The 27,221-nt window shown below is 37.5% G+C and overlaps 2 protein-coding genes and 1 pseudogene across 2 annotated transcripts in view; 1 reads left to right on the top strand and 2 right to left on the bottom strand.

Annotated features, from left to right (window-relative positions):
- Positions 1-707, bottom strand: part of LOC148907187 (uncharacterized) — a 42,887-nt gene extending 42,180 nt beyond the window's left edge. The window contains exon 1 of the mRNA XM_089036809.1: positions 656-707. Coding sequence (XP_088892935.1) covers positions 656-707 — 52 coding nt within the window. The remainder of the gene's footprint in view (positions 1-655) is intronic.
- Positions 708-3,444: 2,737 nt separating this feature from the next.
- LOC148907186 (uncharacterized) lies at positions 3,445-19,459 on the bottom strand. The gene is made up of 21 exons (XM_089036808.1): positions 19,380-19,459; positions 15,779-15,798; positions 14,441-14,775; positions 13,444-13,585; positions 12,696-13,018; positions 12,042-12,183; positions 11,763-11,950; positions 11,525-11,668; positions 10,644-10,785; positions 9,681-10,000; positions 9,220-9,358; positions 7,917-8,245; positions 7,410-7,551; positions 6,913-7,235; positions 6,417-6,558; positions 5,858-6,054; positions 5,614-5,757; positions 5,398-5,539; positions 4,681-5,000; positions 4,096-4,237; positions 3,445-3,644 (listed from the first exon to the last, which is right to left on the bottom strand). The coding sequence occupies exons 1-21, from the start codon at positions 19,418-19,420 to the stop codon at positions 3,445-3,447; spliced, it is 4,017 nt and encodes a 1,338-aa protein (XP_088892934.1). The 5' UTR covers positions 19,421-19,459.
- A 5,433-nt stretch (positions 19,460-24,892) lies between these two features.
- Positions 24,893-25,842, top strand: LOC148907185 (uncharacterized; annotated as a pseudogene).
- Positions 25,843-27,221: the final 1,379 nt, after the last annotated feature.

Here is a 27,221-nt window from a genome sequence, read left to right as displayed (position 1 = left end):
GATGTACACGCTATCATGGCGGAGGACTTCGAGGTCGCTGACGTTGAGCGTCGGGCGTGACGCCCGTCTAGCAGGGGACTCACGTTGAGCCCCTGCGGTCATGGGGTCTGTCTAGTGGCGAGAAGGTCCCATCTGCGTGTGCTCTTCTCCCCTTCCTGGGGTGGGCGGGGCTCGGTTTCGAACCATGGCGGGGCTTTGTGTGCGTCGCCCCTCGACGTTTCCCCGAACCGGTCTTGCTGCTGGTAGTATGCTGGCTCCGTGCGTTTTTTCATGTTATCCGCTCCCTTTTTCTTGTATTTGGGATTGTGAATGTTGGACCTGCCCTCGTGGCGGGCTGTTCACGTGTATTATAGTTGTGCGCAGAGGTGGTTTTCACCGTCGCTTCCTTCGCCCAGTCCCTCCTCGTCTCATTTTCTGTTTTATATGGCCCGCTTTCTCTTGTGCGGCTGTTTGCCTTCGTGTTGGGTTGACGTATATCGCTTTCCATGTGGTATGTTATTTTTGTGATATTTGGATTTGGGTTGCCCGGTTCAATGTCGGTCTAGTGTTGCAGGTGCCTGTAGTGTTTTGGGGTGGGTCTTTGGTAGGGGTTCCCCTTGTTTTTTCCTGCCTCCTCTATTGCGGCCTGTGGCTGCTAAATCTAGCAAATATTTACCTCTTCCTTCGTTCGCTGGCGTTTCTTCCTTGTTTCTGATGGACTTGTACATTTCTGAACAAGTAGTGCTGTTATTTGTCTTTTGGTGATATGTCTGGTGCTTTCTGGTGGTCTTGGGGGAGGTCATTGGAGGGCTAGGGAGTGGAGTATATAATTCCTGGGACGGCGACAATGTGCTAGAACGGTGTAATAGGGAACCGGACTGTACTTAATAAAAGTAGGAGATTAGGGGGATAGTCAGTTGTTGATTGCGACGGGTTTTTTTGTTTGCTGTCCTGTTTCTTCTTTCCCTATAAGTGGCATGGGAGGAGTGGTTGGGCCCCCGCGCGGGGGTGGGGTGTCGATGGTGGTCCCTGGCGGCGATTGTTGGGAGTGCAGGTTTCTTGCCGTCGGCCCGCCTCTCCTGGAAGTTGGGGGGCCCCCGCAACGACTGCCGTTAGCTGGTATAACTGGGTGTGGGTCGTAGAGTGTGAGGTTGCGTTTGAGAAGAATATCGTGTGAGTGGGGTTTAAGAGGAAAGCGGCCTAGGGTGGTAAGATCGGTAGTTGTGGGAGGAGTAGAGTGCGGGGTGAGATTCAGTGGTGGGTGGAGTTGGAATGGGGACTGGGTTAAGTGCGGGTTAGTGTGTGCGTGCGTAACGGAAGGAGGAACAGGGGGATTGGTGGGGTGGTCTGGGGGGGTGGGGTGGGGGGGTCGTAGGTGTTCGCATCTGACGACCTTTGAGTAAGATCATTCCTCTTACTGATTAATTCAATAAATTGTTGTCTCTTCCCACTGTCCACTTGTCTCCACATATAGAAATACGATCTGTTATATATATACTAAATTCTAAATAATAAAAAATTCTAAGCATAAACCAATAGCTATAAGCATCAAACATAAGATCATGAAAACCTTATGCAATGCCAAAAGGCAACACCCAGTCCTCACTACTCAGAAGACAAAACCGTGTTGGGAAAATAGGAAATAAGATCGAGCATGAGCACGTTATGGTGTTTCCATGGTTTCGTTTCCATTTTTTTATTAATCTCTTATTTCGTTTTTTTTTTTCCTTCGGCTCCATCCACCGATCCTCATGCCTCTCTCTCTCTCCCGATGGAACGGGGCGGATCGGGCCCCTTTCTCTCGGCGTCACTGGCCAGTCTCCTGCGGATCGGGCTGCAGCCTTGGGGCCTGGTGGGCCCTCCTCGGGGGTTCGCCCTCCCGGGGGGCAGTGCTTGGAGGGCGTAGGGCCCCCTCGGGCTTCTGTCCACCCGCCCTGCGGCTCTGAAGTCGGCGCCCATGCCTGTTTTTCTTCGGTCAGTGTAAAAACCCTTGATGGATATGATCCATAGTTAATACGTCACGTTATGAGACAGAATTGTAGGAATTATTAACGCAGCAAGCGTATTGAAATTTATATAATTAGAGGGGATTTACAGCAACCCATACGCATATGGCAACCAATGCCAGGAAATAAACATAGATTATCTTTCTCCTAGGAAACTGAGGTCCCTTTCTCATGTATAATTAACAAAACATATACAACAATTACATGTAATCATATTCAATTTGATTTTTGACAATCAAAATATTTTGAGTCCTTCCTCCTTTCGCTGGCTGCCATCAACTCATTGGTTGGCAGTGCCCTCTATTTTTTTTTGTTTATAATTTCCCATATAATTTTTATATTTTCTGGGACCTGGGAATTTGTTATTACATAATATTGGTAATTGTCATAACTGCCATGTAATAATACGAGGGACAAATGTCATGGACAATCATGTCAGTTTTTGAAGCACTTTGAATGATCTATAGTATTTATAATGGTTTTGTTAAGGAAGCGGCTACATTTTTTTTACGCCTTATTCATCTCAAACTTTGTAAAATGACACACTCAACTCTACTTTTGCAGGGTCATTTGCCTAGACTGAGTATAGGAAGTTTGGAGAAATATAAATAAGGTCGATTTATAATTAACTTTACGAATTGTTGTCATTATGACAATTCAGTAAAGTGATGTGTTACGATTAAAAACTATTAAGGTGTTTTTTGAATATTTATTAAAGATATGGATTACGTTTCTTCAATAAAAAATTAAAAAACGCGAGCTACAAGCGAAGATGCGAAGAAGTGACTTTCTGTTTGTTAGTCAGGTTCAGAATCATGCTCTGAAGCTCGGAATGCTTTTTTTTCCGAGAAAAATTGCTTTGAGAAACGTAATTGACGTCAACCAAAACTTTTAACACGGTGTACTGGCATGAAACGTTTATAGCAATTTTGAATAGAAATTGATATTTACTGTAGACAAATTATGAAAAAATTAAAATTCCTGCGCCTAAAATAACATTCAATTTGGTAAATAAAATCTCTTGTTTCACTCACGTGTGGGTCCCCACGTAGATTTCAGCCCTGAGGGAGATATGTGCATGCCATGTTCTTGGGTAGATTCGTAAATATTGAGCTGTAATGGTGTACACCAAAGTAATTTGCTTTCAACGAATTTCTATCGCGGTTTCCACGTAAAACCTTTAATAAAGTAAAGAAAAAGTCATTTAAAAAAGTAATAAATCTAAAGGAATGTGTTCAACTTCTGGCTGATAACATAGCACGTAGCTTTATTAACCAAACAATTAACCTGCGTCGCACAATTAACCTGTGTCCTCTAAATCTTACCTTAGTTACACTATTCCTTTTGTACCACACCCATCGTCTTCCATCTACATTGTAACGGATGATAAAGCTTGTCACCCACTGGTTCGTGTCACTTCGTCCTTGAGTTACAATCTTGAAGATATTCTTTGGTGATCTCAAGTAAACTGAATCCATTGACCCCTGTTATTTTTACGAGCTGACCATCCACCAACTAGACTTCCACGTCGTTTACGATGCAGACGAGCAAGCCATGGTGCGTGGTTTCTGTCCCATTGGCTGGATGCTGTGATGTATCTGTTGTGCAGACGGCCATTGGAAATACCACTTGGGTATAAACGAGGACGAGGACGGCCAGCTGAAAATATTTGAAACGTTAAGCTTCATCAAAAGGTAATAGATAGATGATATTTATAGATAAATGATCTTTATAATCGATGGCCTTATTTTGACACGATAAAAATTAATGCTAAAAAGCTTGTGGGGTCGTGTATACACCAATTACAGAAAAACGTCGTCGTTCAGAGATCTGAAATGGACGATCTGAGCCTAAAAACAATTTCTGAGGTTTTACGTTTTCTTGGGTTAAAACAAGAAAAAGCACTATATGTTAAGTGTATGCTAAAAAAGCACGTCCTAATTCAAAGTAATTCTTTATATACCAATCTAATGAAGGAAACTGCGTAGTTAGGCTCTGGATATATTTTATGTTTTTGGCGTGTTACTCGGTCTTAGATTTCAAAGTCAGATTTTTGAAATACGTGTATACGCCATTCTTTTTTTTTTTTTTTTTTAGACAACATGCTTACCATATCGTCGTCCATACAGTTCGAGCCTCATAGAAATGTGTCCATGCCAGGTTCTTGGGTAAACACGTACAAAACGTGCTTTCAGAGGACGAGCAAATCGGTTGTATACTATGGAATTCCTGTTACGATTAGCTCGAAATGTCTATAAGAGAAAAGTGTTTTTCAAATTACTTTTTTTAACTCGTGGATACTCAAAGCATACTAATTGTGAGGAGCATAAACATGCAAAGGTGTCGCTCACTAAGGTTTAAACAAAACCACAGGTAGCCAATTCTGTGTTTTCTTTGAGGGTTTTATTGAGTTTGTAATATGGATTATTTTGAAACGACCTTTTCAAGTGATATCTTCATTTGTTTTTATTTTAATTAATCAATTAATTAAATTTTAATTAATTATTTTATTTTAATTTTATTATTTATACAGGGAACCAAATACTTGCAAGTGGTTGGACATAAAATCCACGAGTATCCATAGTATCTACGAATTTAATATGGTGCATTTGCTTCATTTCAAACTAGCTAAATTAAGGCAATAACGAAGGTATTTTATTTAAATGAGCAAAACATTACAACAAATTTAGCTTACCACTAATCTTCTGCCATATTTATAGGGTATAAATCGTCTTCCATTCGTACTATATTTCACGTAGAAGCTTTTCACCCATTGATTATAGTCGTGTCGTCCTTGGGTAGCAATACCGGTAACTCGGGCAAGACGTCCAATATCTACTTGAAGCCACTGTCCATGCCTGTTGTGTCTTGCACACCACGCTCCTGCTTGTCCTCGTCGATATAAGTTGAGCCTGGCATTTGCTGGTTTGTGGTTTTTGTCCCAACTTGATGATGAGCTGAAAGCACGGTCTGGAATACGACGGTCTTCAACACCAAGAGGCAAGCGACGTGCACCTGGAAATGTTGTTGCTACAGTTAACAGAAGGTTTCAAAGTGGAGATAATGGGTAAGAGTACGAAGCCTCGAGGACTCTTTTGCCAGTAATAAACATGTTGGTAAGGTAAAATCGAAAATCGAATCTCTGTTTGGTTTCTAACGCTAAAAATGTGAATGATTTAACCAACTCCTTCCCCTCCCCCTCCCCCAACACACACCTTAGCTAGTTTAAGCGTTTGCATACACCTTTGTAAGTAAGCTGTGAGTTTGTTTGTCGCCTTGCTTGTTGTTTACGTATTTAAAATTGGAAATATTCTCATGGTTTTTGAGACGATGCACTTAATCCAAACACAAAAATGCAATGGTCTCGTGATTTTGGTGCATCATTGGTTTGAAAAAAGACAAACCAACCAACCTGCATTCCTTCCGTACAGTTCCAGCCTCATGGAAATGTGTGATTTCCAGCTGACGGGGTGGATACGAACACTCAGAGCTCTGATGGCTGGTCGTAGTCTTCTGAGAACCACTGTGTTACGATTACGGTTGGCATTGAATATCTAAAACGAATTGCAACGTATAAAGCCATAAGCAAAAATGCTAGAAACCTGCCAAACGTAATATCTTGCCTTACCTTTGTACGACCACGTTTTTTGAAAGATAGAAAGTGTCTTTTATCCAGGCTATAAGTGATGTAGTAGCGAGTGACCCATTGGTTGGCGTTCTGGCGACCTTGTGTAGCAACTGCGGTAACTAGTTTAGGGCGACGGAAATTCACCTAAAACGCAATATATTTAATATTAGTATTTTATTTTTTTAATTATTATTTTAATACATTCTGCCCATACGAAAAAAAAAACAATCACAAGGAGTCTAACCTGTATGTACTGGTTACGGTTATTATGTCTTGCTGACCAACCACCTTGGTATCTTCCTCGTGCACGTCTGTGTAGTCTGGCCAAGAAGGCACCGTGGTTACGGTCCCAGTTTGAGGATGCACGAATTTGGTTGTTACGGATGTAACCACTCTGCATTCCAAGGGCCCGTAATCGACGTGGAGGTCTTATTGGTCCAACTGCAATGAACATATACGCAAAACGGCACATTCAAATTCAGGATTTGAAAAACAAAAATTTCATATTAAAGGCAATATTTTTTTTTTTGTCCGCCCCAAAAAGCAATATTTGTTTTAGAAATATGTTCTGGTTTTATAAGTTCTTAATGATGCGAATGGTAGAAATTAACACGAAATCATATAATACAAAAAATAAACTGACATTGCAGATCACCTACGACTTAACAGGAACTAATGTCCCAAAATCAAATCAAAGTATTTTTTTATTAGACCTTATTCGAGTTACTTATATTGTTCCTATACTCTATGTTGAAGGCAGCTCAAACTAGTAAGCTCTATATAATTTGAAGCCAGTTACTTACATCTTCGCCTTCCAAGTAATTCCATTCTCAGTGACATGTGACCCTGCCATGTTCTTGGGTAGATTCTGACGTAACGTGCTCGTATTGCTGGTTTCAGACGACGACTTATGACAGTGTTTCGGTCGCGATTTGCAACGAAAACCTGAAGAAGAAAATCCATAAACAGAACAGAAATGATACAACTTATCAACAAGTAAAAAAAGTGAGTGTCAATAGTATCACGGCGGCTCTAGTCCACGTAGGAAGAGATAAGAAATAACCGTTAGTGTAACAAGATGTGCTAAAACAATTTGACCATCTAAGGAATATATAATGCACATTGAGTTAACTTTAATTATTCGGTTTGAATGTAAAGTGGATACTACCTTTTTTGTTTTTGTTTGGGAGGGGGGGACTAGGTTTAATATGAATATGGCAAAACACGATTCCTCACATAAGCGTTTATTTGGAGCATGTTTATAAAAACAAATAATATATCTACTTTCTCTATGCTTACCCTGGCTCGTCCACGGACTTTGTATGTTATGAAGCGTCTTCCATTGTTGCTGTAAGTCACAGTGTATGTCTTGACCCACTGGTTCGCATCTTGACGACCTTGAGTACGAATCCCTGTGACGGCTGTATGTCTTCTTAAATCGACCTGAATCCATTGACCTCGGTGGTTCCTTCTGGAAGACCATCCACCAACCTTCCTTCCGCGTCTGATGTTGTTAAGACGAGCAAGATATGGTGCATGGTTACCATCCCACTGTGAGGAGGCTCTGATGGCGTAGTTGGGAATCGTGCGATCTTCCAAACCTAGTGGGATTCTGTTCCTTCCTAAAATATGACAGTTTACAGGTCAATATACCAATAGACTACTAGAAGAGATCAACTCACTACACAGAATAAGAGGGTATTATTGAAATCTTCATATTATTTCTCTAAAAAAAAAAAATTAGCTTTTTGTCAACAACAAAAAAAACAAAAACACGGGAAATGGTTTCATCTTACCTTGGTTGACACCATAAAGTTCAGCCCTGAGAGACATATGAGCATGCCAAGTCCATGGGTAGATACGAACAAAGCGTGCGATGATGGGAGGGTTAAACAAGTTTTGTTTAACTGTGTTTCGATCTCTGTTTCCAGGAAGAATCTTTAAACACAAAAATGAGTGTTTGACTTGTATTAAATAGAGTTAACAATAGAGATCTTGAAAAAAAGCAAATATTTTTTTCAATTTTAATCCAAATAATTCGATATGATCTGCCAATGCCCAAATATTTGTAGCATGGAGGAAACTCCACCTTATATACGACAGTGGCATTTAATAACGAGCAGCTAGAATCTGAGAATAATCCTAATTGAACGAGGCCGTATCATTTTGGTAATATGGATCTAGAGAGGTGATAAAACATAAAGGACGAGGTTTTAAATTGGGCTTCTCAAACTTCTCAGTCCACTTTAATTTATACTTACACTTAAAGTTACATGTTTTCTTAACTAGAAACTCACGATTACCTTAACTACACTGTTCACTTTGTAGGACATCCAGCGTCGTCCGTCCAAACTGTACTTAACAATGTAGCTCTTTACGAACTGGTTGTGGTGGCTACGACCTTGGGTGGCAATCTTGTAGATCTTTTTGAACCTTCTCAAATCAAACTGAATCCATTCTCCACGTCTGTTTCTCTTGGCAGACCATCCACCCATGTACCTGCCTCTTCGCTTCTGGTGAAGACGAGCGAGCCATGAGGCGTGGTATCTGTTCCACTGACTTGATGCAGTGATGTATCTGTTCGGTAGGCGACGGTTGGAGATACCAAGTGCTTTTCCGCGAGGTACTCGAGCTTTATGAAACAAACCGGATGTTTTTGGTAAGTATCATAATCGCAGGTTTGAAAAAAAAACCCAAACACGAAAAACTGCAGTGAAAATATTGTTTGATAGTATATATAAATTGAAATACAAAATATACGCGGACATACAATATATAGAGGATATTACATGGGCGCGCGGAGATACGACATTTATCTTCGAGTGTTGAAAAGATCTCTCACAAGTAAGCGCAGCGAACGAGTGAGAGAATTTCAACACGAGAAAATAAATTTCGTATCTCCAAGCGCCCATGTAATATTCTGTTTATTATAGAATTATCAATGAAGTATGTTTTGGCTTTTTCAGGCAATTCTTTCCTTGTATTTTTCAATAGCCATCGCAATGGTGTTATTTTCACACGTGAAAATAACATGTTATTTTACGTGTGAAGATATCAATTTTTCGAAATAGAGAAAAATAGATATTTCATTGGTAATTATATATAATAAATGTATATATTTTTTGGTTGATTGTCATTTAAATTGCCAGCCAAAAATCTATTGAACATTCCATCGACATATCGACATACTGACGATAAGGAGTTCACATGTCGCATGTAAAGAAGAGAGTGATATAATCTTTCGTTACATAATTGGCACGTTTACACCACAATAACAATGGAAACATTACGTCCCCTAATAAGTGCTTTTAAGATATTATTATGATGATCTAATAAGTCATGTTGCCGATATTCATAAAGTATTGGAATAACTTGAGCGTGAGCATGCCCACAAAGTAAAGTTTCATTTGGACATGGGTTTTCTGTGGGTCTTGTTTGGATGACACCTAACATGATCCTGGAAACACTCCCAATAAATAAGAATGTTAGTTGAATCGTTTTGCAATCATATAACATATTTATAAATTAAGAATTCTTGCTTTGTGCTATGTGTTAACGCTCCGGAAACGGGCGACGTAGTTATGTAGTGTGATTAATTTGACTCACTGTATCGGCGACCATAAAGTTCAACTCTCATAGACATATGACCATGCCATTTTTGTGGGTAGATACGGACATATCGAGCAGAGAATGGTCGTAGACGGTGGTAGACGACGGAAGTCCTGTCTTTGTTGCCACGTAAACTCTGTAAAAAAAAGATGCAGTTTGCTAATAGATCCCTTGCACTTGACGTCAAAGGAGTTCAAATTGGAGCTATACTATATATTTTTGCCTCAAAACAATTATTCGATGTTACGGCATTTGGATAAACAGTAGATTTAATGCAGATAAAACAATTATTTTAAAGGCAATGTGATTCTGATTTCTGCTATTAGTAAAACATTTCTTCCTTTAAAAACATTAATCCCTTTTTCCTTTTCTATTTTCGTCATTTATATGTTCCTTATTACTTTTGTTCTTTCCTTCCACAGGTATTGGTTTTTAATTTACGGTGATCTTTTACTCACATAGATTCTTCTGCCAGCTCCATAGAACGGGAATCTTCGTCCGTTTCTGCTGTACCTCAGTCGGTATCTTGTCACCCATTGACTATAGTCTTGTCGTCCCTGTGTAGCAATACCAGTCACGAGGGCAAGGCTTCCAATATCAATTTGCAGCCACTGGCCATATCTGTTGTGTCTTGAACACCATGCACCAGCCTGTCCTCGACGATATAAGTTGAGTCTGGCATTTGCTGGTCTGTGTTTATGGTCCCACATGGATGAAGCACTTAAAGCTGAGTCAGGAATACGTCCGTCTTGAACTCCAAGAGCCGGAGATCTAGATGCTGCACAATCATGAAAGAAAAAAGTATTTCAATTATGATAACCTTAGAGAGACCAAGGATGCTACTTTCGTTAGTAAGGCTCCGATGGCGCTAAAACAAGAAACTAAGTTGTTTGAGCAAACACAAAAGACAATTTTTTCAAAAAGAAAAGAAAGAAAGAAAGGAAGGAAGGAAGGAAGGAAGGAAGGAAGGCATGCACTAGCGGGGATGAAAATTCGGCAATAAACCAAAATACGGACACGAAATGGTTATTGTACAGTGATCGGCCAATTAGTTATGACAAAAACAGTTCTGTTTTGCTAAATGTTAGTCTTGTTCTTGTGCATAATAATTACGTGTTCCACCGAATGTCAAAGTGGAATTCCAAATTGTTGGTGTTGTAGAAGCTCTGTACGTTAGTATGGGAATATGAAAACGCTTAAATGAGAGTACCCCCGAGTAAATGAGTCTGTAAGAAACTAAGTGGTACTGTACGAATTTGAAAAGAGTCTGTACTGTACTGTACGAATTTGAAAAGAACCTATTGCGTCGTGGAAATGATGTAACAAAGACCCTTTGTTTTATTTTTTGGGAAGAAATTTTGCTTTGTTCTTTTTGGCTTATGTAATCTATTGTAGGATATATAATCGTATATGCTGCATACCAGCGTTGCGACCATACAGCTCAAATCTCATTGAAATATGGCTTCTCCAGCTGATTGGGTGAATACGGATGCTTCTTGCTTTGATGCTTGGTCTCAGCATGTGTCGAACTATTCCATTTCGATTCCTGTTTCCACGGAATTTCTGGGAGATTGTGATGCAAATAATACAAGAAAGAATTAATATTTTTGTTGGCATTACTTTATTTAGGACTGCGGTGCTTTTATAACTGCTACCAATTAAAACATAACAAAACATAGATACTACTTTCAGCGCGCCGGGAAAAAGTATGACTGTATTTATTTTTCTTATTTCACATACCCATAATGCTTTGCGAATTTGGGGGTAACTAGAGTGCTGAAGGCTAATCAGACAATGTTGAAAATACCTCGTTTGATATCCAAATATAAAGCGAAACGGTAAGAAAGAGAAAGAGAAGAGAACCTTCGAATAAGTTTAAAGTACATTTTAAATATTTCTTTGCAAGTTAATATATTTTCTTTAACACTAAAGCTTTTGATGTTCTGAAAGCGCAAAATAAACTCAGAATGAACTAATAATCAATATTGTACATATAAAAGCAGGTATAGTGTACATTCAATTGAAGAAAGTTTGATTTTTGAACATTGTTTTGATTTTACCCCCAAGGCGCAAAGCGTTATGGGGCATGCGAAAGTAGAGAATGCATTCCCAAACTTCTATATATGGGCATTTTGCCGTCAAACGAGCCTTTACGCTCCTTCTTTGGTAAACCCGCCAGCTTCGCATCGAAATGTGTCGGTCTAACATAAAAAAAGCTGTGCGCAAAGGTTTCCGAATCCATCACGCCAGTCATACTTTTAAATCTGTCGCTATATAATGATTTATGACTGGATACACTTACCTTACGTCTACCTCGATATGTGAACGGTATATAGCGTATTCTATTCAAACTGTAGGTTATGTAGTAACTTGTAACCCACTGGTTAGCGTTCTGGCGACCTTGTGTTGCAATGGCAATAATTTTTTTGAGACGTCGGAAATTCACCTTATTAAAAGTAAAATTAATCAATCACTTTTTAATAAATCATAATCGTAATCGAATAAAGAAATTGGTATCGATATAAAAAGATTAAGATTACCTGTATGTACTGGTTACGGTTGTTATGTCTTGATGACCATCCACCTTGATATCTTCCTCGTGCACGTCTGTTTAGTCTGGCCAAGAAGGGACCGTGGTTACGGTCCCAGCTTGAGGATGCACGAATCTGGTTGTTACGGATGCGACCGCTCTGCATTCCAAGGGCACGGAGTTTGGGTAAAGCCACTCCTATTGAGAAATAAGTAAAGTTCAAAAATATCACATGAAAGAAAACGAAAATAGTTTTAGTTTTTAGTTTAACGAATGAAATATTTCTTACCTTTATGCATCCCCCTGAAATCAATTCTCATAGAGATGTGTGAATGCCAAGTTTGAGGATGGATTCTAATAAAACGTGCTCGAATGTACGGCCTCAAGCAACGTACAACAATGGAATTTCTGTTTCTGTTTGCCCGGAATGTCTGCCGAAAAAAGGTGGAAAATTTAAGCACAAAGTTCTAGAACTAGACTAGAGCGCCGCTACGCAGGCTAGAACTAGAAAGCAACTATTTTCCATATATTGATAATGTCAGATAATAAGCTTTATCCAAAATATTCATTTTTAGTACAATCAGCAAAAGATTTGAAGCGAAGCTATGTATCTGTCTATTGGGCCAATTTTCTTCAAAATACCCTTATTAAGGGCAATTAAAATACATAAAAAATATTAGCTGTAAAGGTTTGGTAAGTTAAAAACAAATCAAAAATGGTTATCATTAGGCTCCCTTAGCAGCTTCTACTCTTATACCGAGTACGATTTAAGATTCCTCCCGACCAATCATAATCGAGTAATTTTGTTAAGTGTAGTATGAATAATGAAATCAGTATGCTGACTTTAATTCTAACATGCAAGGATGCAGCGAGTAAAAAGTATGTGTGTGTGGTAGTGGGGGGGGGGACGGGGGGTGAACCTTAGGTTAAAAAGTGCACTTACTCTCACTCGCCCCCTAACTCTGTAAGGCCTAAAGTGCCTTCCATTGTTGCTGTACGATACAGTGTATGACTTGACCCACTGGTTCGCATCTTGACGACCTTGAGTAAGAATCTTACTGATGATGGTTGGCTTTCCAAAGTTCACTTGGATCCATTGTCGTCTATTATTCTTTCTAGCAGACCATGCTCCTGTCTTCCTTCCACGTCGAACCGTGTTGAGTCGAGCACGTGATGGGCCATGGTTGCGGTCCCATTGCGATGAAGCTCTTATTGCCCAAGAAGGAATTTTTTTGTTCTCCAGACCCATTGGCAACTTATAACGAGCTTCAAATTTAAACAAAATCAATTCAGAGGATCATTCTTATTTATCACAAGCGATAAAATGAGTTGAGTGGTATAGCATGACACATCCAACGAGGCACATGTATTTGACAGTTTACAAACGAGCATCCAGTTAAATGTTTTTACTGGGAAAATATACAAGACAAGTGGGATATTTCATGTTGTACCACAAAAAAACCATCGTGATTATTTTTATCACACATTGATGGTAATACCGTTCAGGCAGCAATGTATGCATGACACTGAGAAACAGTGGAATACCGCTAAATATACAAAAAATCAGATAAAGAAGTTTCAAAATAAATTCTTTACTCCAACAACGATAAGGATACCAATAGGATAGAAACAAATTAAACTGGTGCGATTTTCCCCTCATTTTCATGAACACGAAAGCATTAATTACTTACATGCTCTACTGACATAGAACTCCGCTCTCAGAGAAATGTGTCCATGCCAGGTTCTTGGATAGATTCGAACATATTTAGCTGTAATTAATGGGCGAAATCTATTCCATCTCAGTGAGTTTCGGTTGCGATTTCCTGGAAAGACCTGATATAAAAAGATACGGTTAAATAACTAGTTCCAGTCATAATATTTATGTTATTAATGAAAATTACTCACTTGATTTTCTGTCTTAAGTGAAACTTGAAGGAAAATCTTTTTAAATTTTGAATTCATTTACTCAACTCTAAATGAGTTTTACACCGCAAACACGATGGCCGCCGGTTGGACTCCATAAACTCATACTGCATATGCGACTCACAATTTCAAGGTCAAAAATGACGGGACTTTTTTGCCCCCACAAATATTTAGCATTTCTATATAACACAATAACCAAATGATTGGAATTCGAGTGTTCATTATGAGAAAGCAAAGCATAACACGTTGAAAATTTAAACTTTGCTCGAAAATGTGCCTATTTTGCTAAAATTTAGGGCTAAACTTTGGGGGTCTGGGAGCGAGTTTCAGACACTTCATTTAAATTCGTGACCGGTAATATATTTTCGTTTTTAAATCTCCCTCCTCTTTTTTCTGCCAAAAGTTGCTGTAATCGTAAATTTCTGACTGTGTGAACTTCAAATCAGTTTGTTCTGTGACAATCACGAAATGACCAATGAACACTTGATTTACAAAATACTGGGACCTACTAAAGGTTTTGGTGGGGAATTCAACTTTTTTTGCGCAAAATAAAGTATACCGTCATTTTGCAACTTTTTCGAAGCACTGCACATCTCACTCATACCTCACTCGAGCCATTCGTATTGAGCCGAATGCTTGGTAAAACGATCTTAATCGCGGGCAGTAAAATGTCGTAATATCCACATGTCTTTCCTTTAAGCCAAACACTAATCTAAGCACAAACCAAATACTAAGAATGCTTCACTGACTGTCTTTAAATCCTACCTTAGGTACGCTTTTCCTTCTATACCACAACCATCGTCTTCCATTTACACTGTAACGGATGGTAAAGCTGGTCACCCACTGGTTCGCATCGCTTCTTCCTTGAGTTACAACCTTGTAAATATTCTTCGGCGATCTAAAGTTGAACTGAATCCATTGACCCCTGTTATTTCTACGAGCTGACCACCCTCCAACTAGACGTCCACGTCGTTTGCGATTCAGACGAGCAAGCCATGGGGCGTGGTTTTTGTCCCATTGACTGGATGCTGTGATGTATCTGTTGTGCAGACGGCCATTCGAAATACCACTTGGGTATATACGATGACGATTACGGCGACCTAAAGTATGATCGTAATTTATTTGTCTTCTCATATTTACGTGGGGAAGGGGGGAGGGGATGGGAGGGGGGAACTTGGATTGCGCAAGGGATCGATTAGTACCCGTTGTCAAAAATAATCAATAACAACAGCCTGTCAAGGATCTCCCGACCAGCCCGCGAACTGTTTAGTTTCGAGTTAAGGGGATATTGATTTTGAGTTTAGACATTGAGATTATCAAGTGACGCGTTCTGTGAAAACAGTGACAAATATTTATAGTTTACTATCTACTAAGATTAATCCGATAATAATAATAATAATGATCATGATATGTCGTTGTGCCATAAAATCGTTGAGCCGTTTCTAAAAGCGCGATTACACGCAGCAATTTTCTCTGCAACTTAGACAGGTTACAGGGTACCACGGAGACGCAATCATTGCCAAAAGTAGAAACGAATTCTACTTTTTGCAAAGATTGGTGCAACTTCTCCAGCAACTTGTTCTCATATTGCGCTGTAGGATACGCGCTGCAATGCTCCATGCAACTTGTGTCACAAAGCCGTTAAAAACCCTGTAAAAATGAACTGGTTAAAACTGCCAAAAAAAAAAATTGGTAGAACACTGAGTCTGAGGTAACCTATTGTCTATGGTAGAGCCATAAAACAACCATAAATAATTACATCAAATTGACCAATCCAATTCACCAAACTTTTTTCACTGCTCATAATAACCAATTATTTCAGTTCAACATCACGAGTTGACATGCAAGTTGCAGAGAAAATCGCTTCGCGTAATCGCGCCTTAAAAGCAATAAAAGTTTTTCAATCTGTAAATTTAGTTTTTTGTGAAGTGTGGTCGTCCGGGTTAGTATAGTCTTGAGAAAGACTGTTGCTGGTGGTGACAGACGTTGTCAACAATTACAGGCACCTTACAAAAGACTCATTCACGACAAAACACTGCGTCTTGTGATAACACCCATGCATCTTAACATCTTTTTTTCTTAACTTAATTTTTTTCTACTTACCGTCGGTGGCTGCTATTAATCTGAAATACCAATTAAATATGAAAAGTTAGTATTTTCTTACAATTATTCTTATGAGATAAAATTCTTAATAAAAGGTAAAAAGAAACCGAAAAGCATGACATTTTTTACAAAAACACTTTCCCCTCACGTTTTTAAAATCGCAAAAATGTACCATATTTACTCGTTTAAGCGCCGCCCCGATTAAAGGCCGTCCTCAAATAAGCGCCGCACTTAAAACCAGGATTATTAATAAGCGGCGCCCCCGCTTTATCAATACAAAAAACATTGAAATTTTGTATTTTTTAAAACGTTTGTATTCACTTCGTATTAAATCATTGGTTACACATTATGTATATGATAAATAAACGCGCCCCCGAATTAACGCCGCACATGAAACTCAAAAAAATTAATAAGCGCCGCCGCGCTCAAACGAGCAAGGTAGTTGAAATATAAGAAAGCGAAAATTTATTCTCAATTATTGAAGAAAAAAAAAGCATCAAAAGCAGGGATGAACTAGGTTGTTACTGAGAACAAAATACTACTGATCGCCTGATGATCCAGATCATTATTGTTTTATTAGTACTAGTAATTTTTACAACCAAGTTAAAACCAAGAAACTGCTCCGAACCTATCAGTGTTTATATTTCCTGTTTATGTGACGTCATATTCTCGATTTAGAACCTTTTTGGTATTATTTTCGCTCTGGCAATAGAAAACCTATTTAACGCCGCTCGAGCAGTGATTTCTGTTCCAGAATCGCTGGTCGCTTGACCAATCACAGCGCGCCAAACTCTTTATTCAAGCCTAATAATAATAATAACAATTTTTATTTGTTAGACCAGGCTGATTATCCTGGCAGCTTTCGCTGATGTGAGTCTGCTTTCAATCGCGCTCATTACCACTTCTACGGAGGGGGGAAAACCGGAGAACCAGGAAAAAACCCTCATGGCACAGGAGAGAGCAACACATCAAACAAACTCAATTCGCATGTGGCGACCGCAGGGCTCGAACTAGTGACCCGACGAAAATTATAATAATACCAGTTAATCGCTGGTGGAGTGTCACCTTTATGAGCATGTACAAGTAATATACCAGGATGGAACGAAAACAAAAAGAGGATAACCTATATATTTTTTGAAACTTTATCAGCTAAAAAAAATAATTATGTACACAGTTATACCCCTAATTTCGAAAGACGTTGAGACCGAGACGGATGAATGACAGTGAATGACAGGATGGTGATGAAATCTGGAGTTTAAACTGTGCACTCCTGATCATACACAAATGTATACAGTGAAAAAAAGCCGATGAAGAAGTTTTCGATAAACTGAACCTTTTTTCGAATTCGCTTGAGGGAGGACCAAATAATGCCCCCAAATGGAGGCTGCACTTGCTATGTTCATACATTTATGTATTTTATTAAGTCCCATTTCGAATGGTAGCAATCGTTTCTGTTTTATAAATGTTTTTTGTTTTTTAAAACAAAATCCCTTTTTTTTTCTTCTTTACTTTCATGTTTGGATAGCGTTTTATATTATCCCATGACAACTTATGAATTCATTATTTGGCTGTCGGAAACATGTTATGAATATCAGGAGCTGAAATTAGTTGTTGTGTTAAGTTGTGTTTTTCACATACTGGTTAATTTACTGGTTCAATCTACATGACTCTTTTATCCTTCCGTAACTGTCGTTAATCCATCATTAATTAATTACTTATCGAAATGTGCCACATTTTTCTTGTATTGTAACATTTATAATAAAAAGTTTAGTATTTTTCCCTTCAACGAAACCCCCGTCCCCAATTTTTTTTTATTATTTTTTTTTTTTTTCGCCATTTATTCTGATCGGCTGAACGTGTAAGCCTCAGAAAGCACCAAAAAGTGGTATAAGAATAATAAGTATTAAAAAAACTATGAAGCTTTTCAGTGTATTCTTTGTGAATATTTATAAAGTTAGCATTGCCGCAGAAAACGTAGATGTTTAAAGTCATCATGTTTCTTGGGCTTTCTCTTCGCTGGTTATTCATTTCTTGTAGTTAGCTAGTAATTTTATCACCTTTCCACAATTTAGTTTTACTACGCTTCAACAAGAATATTCACTCGAAAACCAAATATGAAGATACGACCTAAAAAAAAATCTAAAACTAAATCCAAAAATTCTGGTGAACTTTCTTAGCTATCTACAAGAAACCCTAATTTAAAGCTATAATTTGTACTTTCAAAATTTATCTTGTCAACTATTTACGCTTTGAGGGATTATATAATAAAGCGATAGCTTAGTGTTAAAAAAGCATAACTTCAAGATTAGACGAAGGTTCCGTAGATATCTTTCCATTTGATTACAGTCAAAACGGCTCAACCTTACCCCTCTAGGTTTCATTAACAATTTCATTATTCAAATATTGAAATTTATTCATCTTTGCAAGAATACGAAGACACAAGATTTGAAATAATTACGAATTTAAAACTTGAATTCTGATTGGACTATTTTATATAAGAAACACCATAGTCCAGTCAGAATTCGTGTTTTGAATTGGTTATCATTTTAAATCCGGAGTCTTGGTATTCTCGGAAAGAATAATGAATTTCAATATTCAAATAATGAAGTCATTAATGGAACATAGGGGGTAAGGTTGTGCCGTTTTGACTCTAAAGTGATCTGAGCCTACGATCTCTTGGGAACTTTAAATTGCAATATTAACAGCAGAGATAATAAACCAAATTCCAGCCGATATATGAAAACTGATTGAACCAAGCGCTGAAAGCGACGCAGATTATAATTATATTTATATGAGTGTGATGAAAGGATATTCATCTAAATGAACAATTTGGTTTTGATTAAGTGATTAACAGTAGTTTAAAAGAACGGGTTAACTATAGTTAATAGACTAACTGCGATGTAATAAACTTCAACAAAGGTGATGCTTCTATCCCAATTGCCCCGAAACACACAAGACAATTGAATTGATAGCAATATGGTCATCCCATAAACGCTTTTGATTTTTTTAAGTTATCAAAAAGTTCGAAGTAGTATCGCAAAGCTTTATGTTATGTTGTGAGTTATCAAAGCTGAGCTCAGTTGATTATACTTTACTTTAAATTGGAACCAAATTCATATAAGATTTGTAATTAATAACGGTAATTAATAAAAGAGACCATAATTATATAAAAGGCTATAAGACCAGAAAATTTGAAATTACTCAATTCAATCTTAGAGTGATTTTCATAAACCTGTAAAAAGAACACAATGGAAAACAATAGGGTCTACTAATTTGTATTAGTCTGTGTATTTCACGGGCTTATAAAAACCACTCCAGTGCGTTATATGAAATTTAGAAATATGGTGATGGTATAGAATGGGAATAGGACATGATCTCGTACAGTCTTTAATTTATTGTACAAATATTTGTAGAGACCAAAAGAATTTAAAATTATATTTCACATAAAGAAAAAGCTGATTTTTATAATCTTTATGCATATTATAATATAAGACATATAAGCCATAAAAAAACTACCATTTACAAAAAAAAAAAAAAAAAAGAAGAAGAAGAAAAAACCGACTATTCAAACTCGTTTGAACTAGATAATTTGAATACTTACAGGAGCAGCCAAGAAGCAAGGAAAAGTTGTTTAAGCCACATGACTTACAGCCTAAACTCCATGACTGCCTTCCTGTTGCCTTGTCAGGAGTGTTATGTCAATGGAAAGATTTTAAACGTTGTTTTAATATCATCTAAGGAGTCATTAAATATAAACAGGGTAAATGACAAGTGTTTCAGTCATTCCAAACGAAAACAACACTAGTGTTCTAGACATGATTCCTTTTTGTTGTTGCTGCAAACTAAAACAAGCCTGACAATAAACTAGTGATTTTCGAAAGTATTATATATTGCTAACAACTTTTGGTAATATTGACTTTTGACCTTATATTTTATACTTTATTTTTTCAAATATATATACATATATAGCGTTTTGCTTTGCTAAGGGAACATAGTATTTTTCGTCTTTGGTTTGATATTTTCAAAGGGTTCTATAGTACCAGTTATTTAGTTAAAATAACACTTTGGCACATGCGCTGTTTGGCCATAGTCAAATATGAAAAACAATGATTTGGATGAAAAAAATTGATCAACTAGCAATAAATTACAACTAAAACTTGTTTATAAAAGGACTTAAAGAACCTGCAATATTTTGAATTCCAACATTTCAAAATCGTAGTTTAAAACTGATAAACAAAATATCAAACTGTGCTACACTGAAACCATCGAAAAAAATCATTAAAACTAATAATCCAAGACTTCCCTGTCCTTAAAAAACTTTTTTTTTTTTTTTTTTTTGATCTGGTAAATAATACCTTAATTGTTTGAAAAAAAATCCCGCCTTCCAGGGACGCTGCTAGTGCACTGGTAACCCGACCGCCACGCAGTCTAGTAAAAAACGTGGCGGCGTTGTGAGCTGACATAAAGGTGCGAATTTCAAAAGTTAATCTTTTCAAATAAAAATCAAATTAGCCATATTCTCGTTTATAAGTCAGCTATTCACAGATACCATTAAAAGTCTGTGAGATTTCGAAAAATTGATGCTGTTCAACTTGCACATTCTTTACTTCACAGTTGACTTTTGCAAATGGTTTGATATTAAAGGAGGCTAAGCCTTTACAGATGAGTCTTCAGTCATAAAGCACAGGGGGTTATTTTTACCGAATGAGAAAAGTGGTAATAGAAATCATAGTGAATTAAACTTTAAATACAATGAGTAAAACTATTAAGCATAATTTGAACTTTCGACCCCATAGGATCACAATGAATCATTTAACGTACTCAGATCTTATTTCTTACTTCGCATGCTCGACGAAATTTGGGCTCTGGAAAACTCTATTTCGCACATGCGCATTATCAAAACTGGAACTTAAGCAAGACCAACTGATAAAAACAAAATGACGGATTATTATGTAACCGAGGACTGCGTTATGACGTTATAAATGCACGTTGCTCTCAATAAAATGTGCTTTGGGCTCAAAGAGAAGCAATTGCAGCCATTATTATATAGCTGGGTGAAAGCGATAGTTTAGTTGTGTAAGAGTATCCTTACTTGTCACTCGTGTATGATTACATTTCCGAGTCTACCATTACCAGAAACCACCATAACGCCCTTGTTTACTGCTCGACCCTTCTCAAACTTACATATCTTTACCGCTTGACTCTGTAGTTGCCAGCAATACCAACTTATTGATCTGAGTGTTTTCGTATTGCCTTTCTTGAACTAATCTGTAAGTGAGTTTTGACTAAAATGTTTACGTTCAAATTGAACTGTATCGTAAAACATTCTACTACCAAATAGTAGTTGTAGAATAAAGATAGATTACTTCATAGAAAGTGCGACGTACGGGGTTATATTCAAGAGTTGTTTGCCTCAAAACACGAACATATACATATTACTAGAATTCATATATAAATGCTTGTTTTCTTAGTGAAATAAAGACACTTTCTATGTTTTCTCTTTATTATCTAAGCTTATAAGCTTCAGTATTATTAGAATTCACATATAAATGCTTGTTTTCTTTAATAAAATAAAGATACAATTTGTCAAAACTTTAACTTCACAAGCTTGGCCTTCCATTATTGTTGTAGGGTAATCTTTCTTCCTCAAGTATCGGTTAAACCTTGATATAAATGACCTTAAATCAGCGGTTCGTATTCATCTTTGTCTTTCTTCCTCATGACTTCAACGCGGAAGGCAGAAAGCAGCTCGTTCAACTCTCTTGCCTCTATTTTCTCAAGGTTTTGATCCACATTTTTGGTCTTCAGGCATTCAGTATACAAAGCCAGGTCCCTTTTAGTCATACATAAAGTGTTTTTTCTTTCTTTTTTTCTTTCACCAGCATCCGGAGCCCGGAGCCTTCGGAGCCAGGCCCAAGGCTGAAGGTCGCGGCGCGAACCCCGTCGTAAAAATTATCGTGTTAACAAGACTCAGGTGAAAATAGCGTGTTAAGTTCAGTGAATCTTGACTTGATCTTACTAGACCATTTTATTTTTAGGACAAACGTCTCATGGATGGTTTCGAATAACTTGAGACAATCTATTGTTATGTATGTATGACGTTACTATCGTTAGTCCCACAATTCAGGTAGCCAATGTATTCCGTACCATCACGTTTTACTGACGGTGCACGAACAATGAACCAAAGCAAGGATGGCTGAAAATGCTCATTTCCTTATTATTTTTATGTATGAACACTTTGAAGGTAATTCCATGACCAAAAAACCATGATAAATAAGAAGGCATTAAAAAGGGCAATTTCATTTTCAATAAACAATTAATATTAATAATGGTAATTGAACTGAGTGGAGTGCAATTTGGTCTGAAATCAAACGCGCGATTACAAAATCGCACGACCGCGTAGCGGGAGTGCGATTTGTAATTGCAAGTTTGATTTCAGACCAAAATTGTACGACACGAAGTTCAATTACCACTTTATTATATCCATTTTGAAATCTTTTTTGAAAAAGACGTTTTTTCAGTTAAACCGACATGACTTACAATCTAAAAGCAGTCGATTCAAACATGCTGCCAAGAGAACTTGTTTATACTGATCGAGCAATGATTCTCATTTTGAAAACCAACACTTTCAATCCAAAACTAAAATGAATTTATATCGGACCAAAAGGCATTACGTGTATTAAGAATCGTTTACTTACATTAAATAACAAGACAATCCTGCCCAAAAGGGTTGTAATGAACTGGCTGTTGTCCATATTACAGCCAATGCTCACTGCTTGTATTTTTACGATTTCTGTTCAATATGTTTAGATCACACTTGTGCCGACAAAACAGCAAAAATCAAAGGTTGTTTAGTCCTTCGGTTGTCCTTAAGAAGTCACTTAGCTCAGCAAAAATCTTCTTCTTAAGAAAAACTTCTTTTAATGACTGTATTTTCGATGTGTTGTTATGCTTTACAGATTGAAAAGGAAACCACTTTCCACGATCAATCGCCAAGAAGTCACATTCAAAAGATGCCGATTGCATTTTCTCCCACTGCTTTTCGCTGTAATATCTTCAACTTACTTAAGCAGTTACTTTACAAAGATGCTTTTGACGATTTTAAGTGATCAGTTGGTCTTTTTAAGTCCTTTTTACGGCTTTTTAAGTCTTTTTTTAAGACTTTTGACGGTAAAATCGTTCTTCAGAAAAAATTATTTGAGCCGTGGCTCTTTTTTTTCGCAAGAAGCGGTGAGCTCAACACTAAGATGGATTCCTTGATATAATTGGCTAGAAAATGACATGTCTCTCTTGTGATTGGTTCATATCAGTTGATGTGCAAAATCGTGCAATTTAGAGCTCAAAATCGTGCAATTTATGCTGAAATCACTGCTGCAGGGAACCAATCAGATTGCAGGATTTGCTTGTGATTTCAAAATGGATGTAATAAATCATATTAATCAACACCTTGTATTGTCGCACTTCGTAATCGCACTTTGTAATACCTGTCGCAATTTGTAATAACTTTGTCGCACTTTGTAATAACTGTCGCACTTTGTAATAAACCCTGTCGCACTTTGTAAAAATAGGCGCTCGAAAAGCGCCTGTGGCTATTGCCATAAGTAATTATAGTTAAGGAATGGAGGAAGTTGGCAGCTGACTGTTGATCATGAGATATATGATGGATATATAGGCAATTTATTAGCGGTCTTGTTGAAAAAATGTAATATTGTGCAAAAAATATTGTTATGAATGTAAATAATGTTAAAAGTAAAGATTATATAGAACGAAATGTTGTTGATTTTATGAATTTTAGGGCTTAAATTAACATTCGTTTGTTTTTGTTGTAAGATATTATTATTTCGATAGGAGACACACGAGGCCGACAACTTTATTTCAAAAACGACAAGGTATAAAATACAACAGTGCAAAGTACCATAAATTGGTATAAACATTAAGGAGATACTGTCAATCCCACTATGGGGCTGAATTATCCTCCAAAGAGTCTCAATTATCCTCCTTATATTATACTCAACAAAATTACTCGACTCTGATTGGTGGAGAGGAGTACAATTATAGCGTTAATTGTACTCCGTAGGAGTACCGAATTAAGTCGCTATGGCAACACGGCCAAAACAATGTCAAAACAATTATTTTCTATCATTTTGTACTTAAAAAACATGAATAAAATTTCAACGCCGTAAGAACTAATCTTTTTTATGCATTTCAGTTGTGCGATGGACTGAAAATCGGCCGCCAAATAGACAAAAATGAACGGCGTCGCTTCGCATTTTTTACTGAAATTTTGTTGACTGAACTATAAAGTAAAAATCGCACGATCTTCTCGTACAATTTGGAATTAATAGACACTCGTAATGTTCTTAAAGTTCTTTAATTGCACTCGCCTAAAGGCTCGCGCAATTACAAGAACTTTGAAAACATTACTCGTGTCCATTAATTTCCAAATTGTACTCGAGATCGTGCGATTTCCACTACGAAGAGGCTGATATTAATTATCTGCAGATTGACTAAGGTCAGCCATGTTTGTTTCCGCTCTCTTGTCAGATGAAAATCTCGGCGTAAACATCGACCTAAAATTTGAAAAACACCTACAAAACCTTTCATTTTACCGTATAGAAATACCAAATGAAAGCTGCGATAAATATTATTGATGAATTTTATGAAAACCCTTTACTTACTTGTCTTAAACCATCTACACTATACTATCGACCAAGTAAAAGCTTGAGATCAACCACGAGGTTCCATTTGTCGTCATCTCTTCGCTGTCGCATCGCTTACTCTTCGGTAAGAGGTAGATTTTATTATTTAAGCCGTGATTGGTTCCGAAGTTTATCTACTGTTGAAGACCCTGACGGACTTATTGTTGATTGGTTCCAAAGCTTATCGATTCGTTCCGAAATTTATCTATTGTTACGGACTTACTTACACAACTCGGTGACATAGTGGCTTCGCCTCTACGAGGCAGCAACCACAATAAAAAAGCTGTCGCACTTCGTCATAACTGTGGTCGCACTTTGTAATAAAAAAAGCTGTCGCACTTTGTAATAAAGTCTGTCGCACTTTGTAATAAGGACTTAGATATCTTCTTTTGATTCTATATTCTTCTGAAAAGCCATGATTTTGTGCAAGTTTCTTGCACTACTTGCTATACTTGTTAGCTCCTGTGAATTAGCAAAAGAGAAATCTAAGAGATATACTCATCCGATTAGTGATGAATCGTACGATACATTGCTGTTGCTTTTACAAGGGAAATTCAACATTCCTGTGTCAGAACGAACACAGGAACAGAGAAATGCTGTTGTAAGGTGCTGGAGAAACCGTGCTCGTTTTAATCTTGGGCCACAGACGACACCTACATTATACTCTGACGGTAAAAAGGCCGTAAAGAAATCAATGTTGTCGACGGTTGTATACAATACGTTTAAAGACGCAAAAGCCGGTGGATGCAAGGAATTACGCTGTCGCGCAGCAGAAGGATATATGGGTTTGAGTGAAAGACAAATACTTAAAATTACAAATACTGAAGGTAAATATCGTATTCACAATGCTAAGTTTACCAACAAAGCCATTCTCAAGCCAGTAACGGCTAAGCACACTTCATTCGCAGCAACAAGTAGATCTCATGGACCTTTCCAAAAAATCAGCAGTTAGGTACAAAGAGAAATCTTATAAAGTAAGCATGTTACCGACGCCTTGGCAGCAATTTTCAGCTAGCATGGTCCGCCAAATAGACTGCACAATGACAGGGGAACTGAGTTCATGGGGAAATTACCTAAAGTGTGCAAAAACTGGAAAATATAAATGATCCGATCAAGACCTTATCATCCTCAATCCCAGGGCAAGGTTGAAAGGTCGCACAGAACATTGGGTAAAAGAATTATGTACGACCTTTAGGAAAAAAGGGAGTAAACTGGGTAGCCCATTTGCCAAGTTACATAAGAATTATGAACGAAGAGGCCAAGGAGGATTAAGGATGGAAGACGCCCTTCTAGATATACTACGGGCGCAAGTCAAACGTATTGCTAAAATCTCACATTGATAAAGAAGAGTCTGATGATTCCTGAGGACCAAAGCCATGTGGAAGACAGCGACAACAGATTTTATTACAAAGTGCGACGGCTTTTTCTTATTACAAATTGCGACAGCAGTTATTACAAAGTGCGACAGCTTTTTTATTACAAAGTGCGACAGCTTTTTTATTACAAAGTGCGACAAAGTTATTACAAATTGCGACAAGTGCGACAGTACGCACCTTCATAGTGCGGATTTTACAAAAATCAATACGCGTAAAAATAAACATGGAAAAAGTATGAGGAAAATGTAATTGGGATCTTCTTATGTTATTCCATATAATTATGAGTAATACCGTGATTTACGAGAACACAAACTCAAAGGTAAATTACAAAAATGGAGATGCGTTTCAGTTAACAGTTATACAGAAACGTGAAAACACAAGTGCTGAAAAATTGATAGCATAAGCTCTACTTACTGCAGTCTTTTAGAAATGTGTACTGTGAATTTGAATAAATATATAAAAGTAGTTAAACGACCAAAGTGACTCAAATTTCTTTATTTGCATTCAGTCACGACAGGAAAAGAGGAAAATGATTAACTGTTTATTTATATGTTTCGAACTTAGATACAGCTCAGTAAACCTCCCAATGAAATAAGGAAGGAACGTAGTCGGGCTCCGCTCCGTGGTTGTTCAACTCTCCCATCTCTTAGCTTCCTTGTCGTGACACTACAAGTTTCAACCTGCCTGATTTTAACATGTGGTGAATCGAATTGCAGTTATTACTGTACAGCAATAAAACCTTTTCTTTGAGTTTCTCAGATTCAAAGGAAACACGTTTGCACAAATGTCACAACGAACCACTTCTCTTAGATAGCTAATAATATGTCCTTCATGCCAATGGCAAGTTGGGCTCCGCACTACAGATAACTTGAGAATATGTCTTGGTTCTTGACAAACGAAACACTCTCTGTTCGTCTTCATTATAATTCGATTCTTCATCCATGCTTTGCTTTTCCTCTTTTCCATTCTCTTCATCATAACTGCTTTGCTCTTCCTGTTGTTCTTCATCCATTTTATTGGTCATGAGATTGATCATCGGTTGACCCACGTTCGACCTCACTCTCATTCTCACTTTCATCATCGTCTTCATCTTCGGGTTGCGTAGCAACGAGATCGACCATTAATTTCTGATTACCGATTAGATGCTTGTTTATACCAAGCTCTACCAGACCTTTAGTAAACGTTTTCAAACCTCTGGGTGATCTTATATCTGGGTTATAAGGTAACATAACATATTCAATAAGTTCTTTCATGCTAGTGACTGGTATTCTTTGTTCATGATAAGTCATTTATCCATGCGGATTCCAATGCAAAATGCCCTTAGAAGCTGCCATACTGTGGAGTAAGTTTAGATCTCTCTCCCTAGGT

This window comes from Actinia tenebrosa, unplaced genomic scaffold, assembly GCF_029948245.1.
Source record: "Actinia tenebrosa isolate PJP-AT-01 unplaced genomic scaffold, QUT_ActTen_1.0 PGA_scaffold4__44_contigs__length_22323623, whole genome shotgun sequence".
Taxonomy (NCBI): Eukaryota; Metazoa; Cnidaria; class Anthozoa; order Actiniaria; family Actiniidae; genus Actinia; species Actinia tenebrosa.
This window is presented reverse-complemented; position numbering and strand designations above follow the sequence as displayed.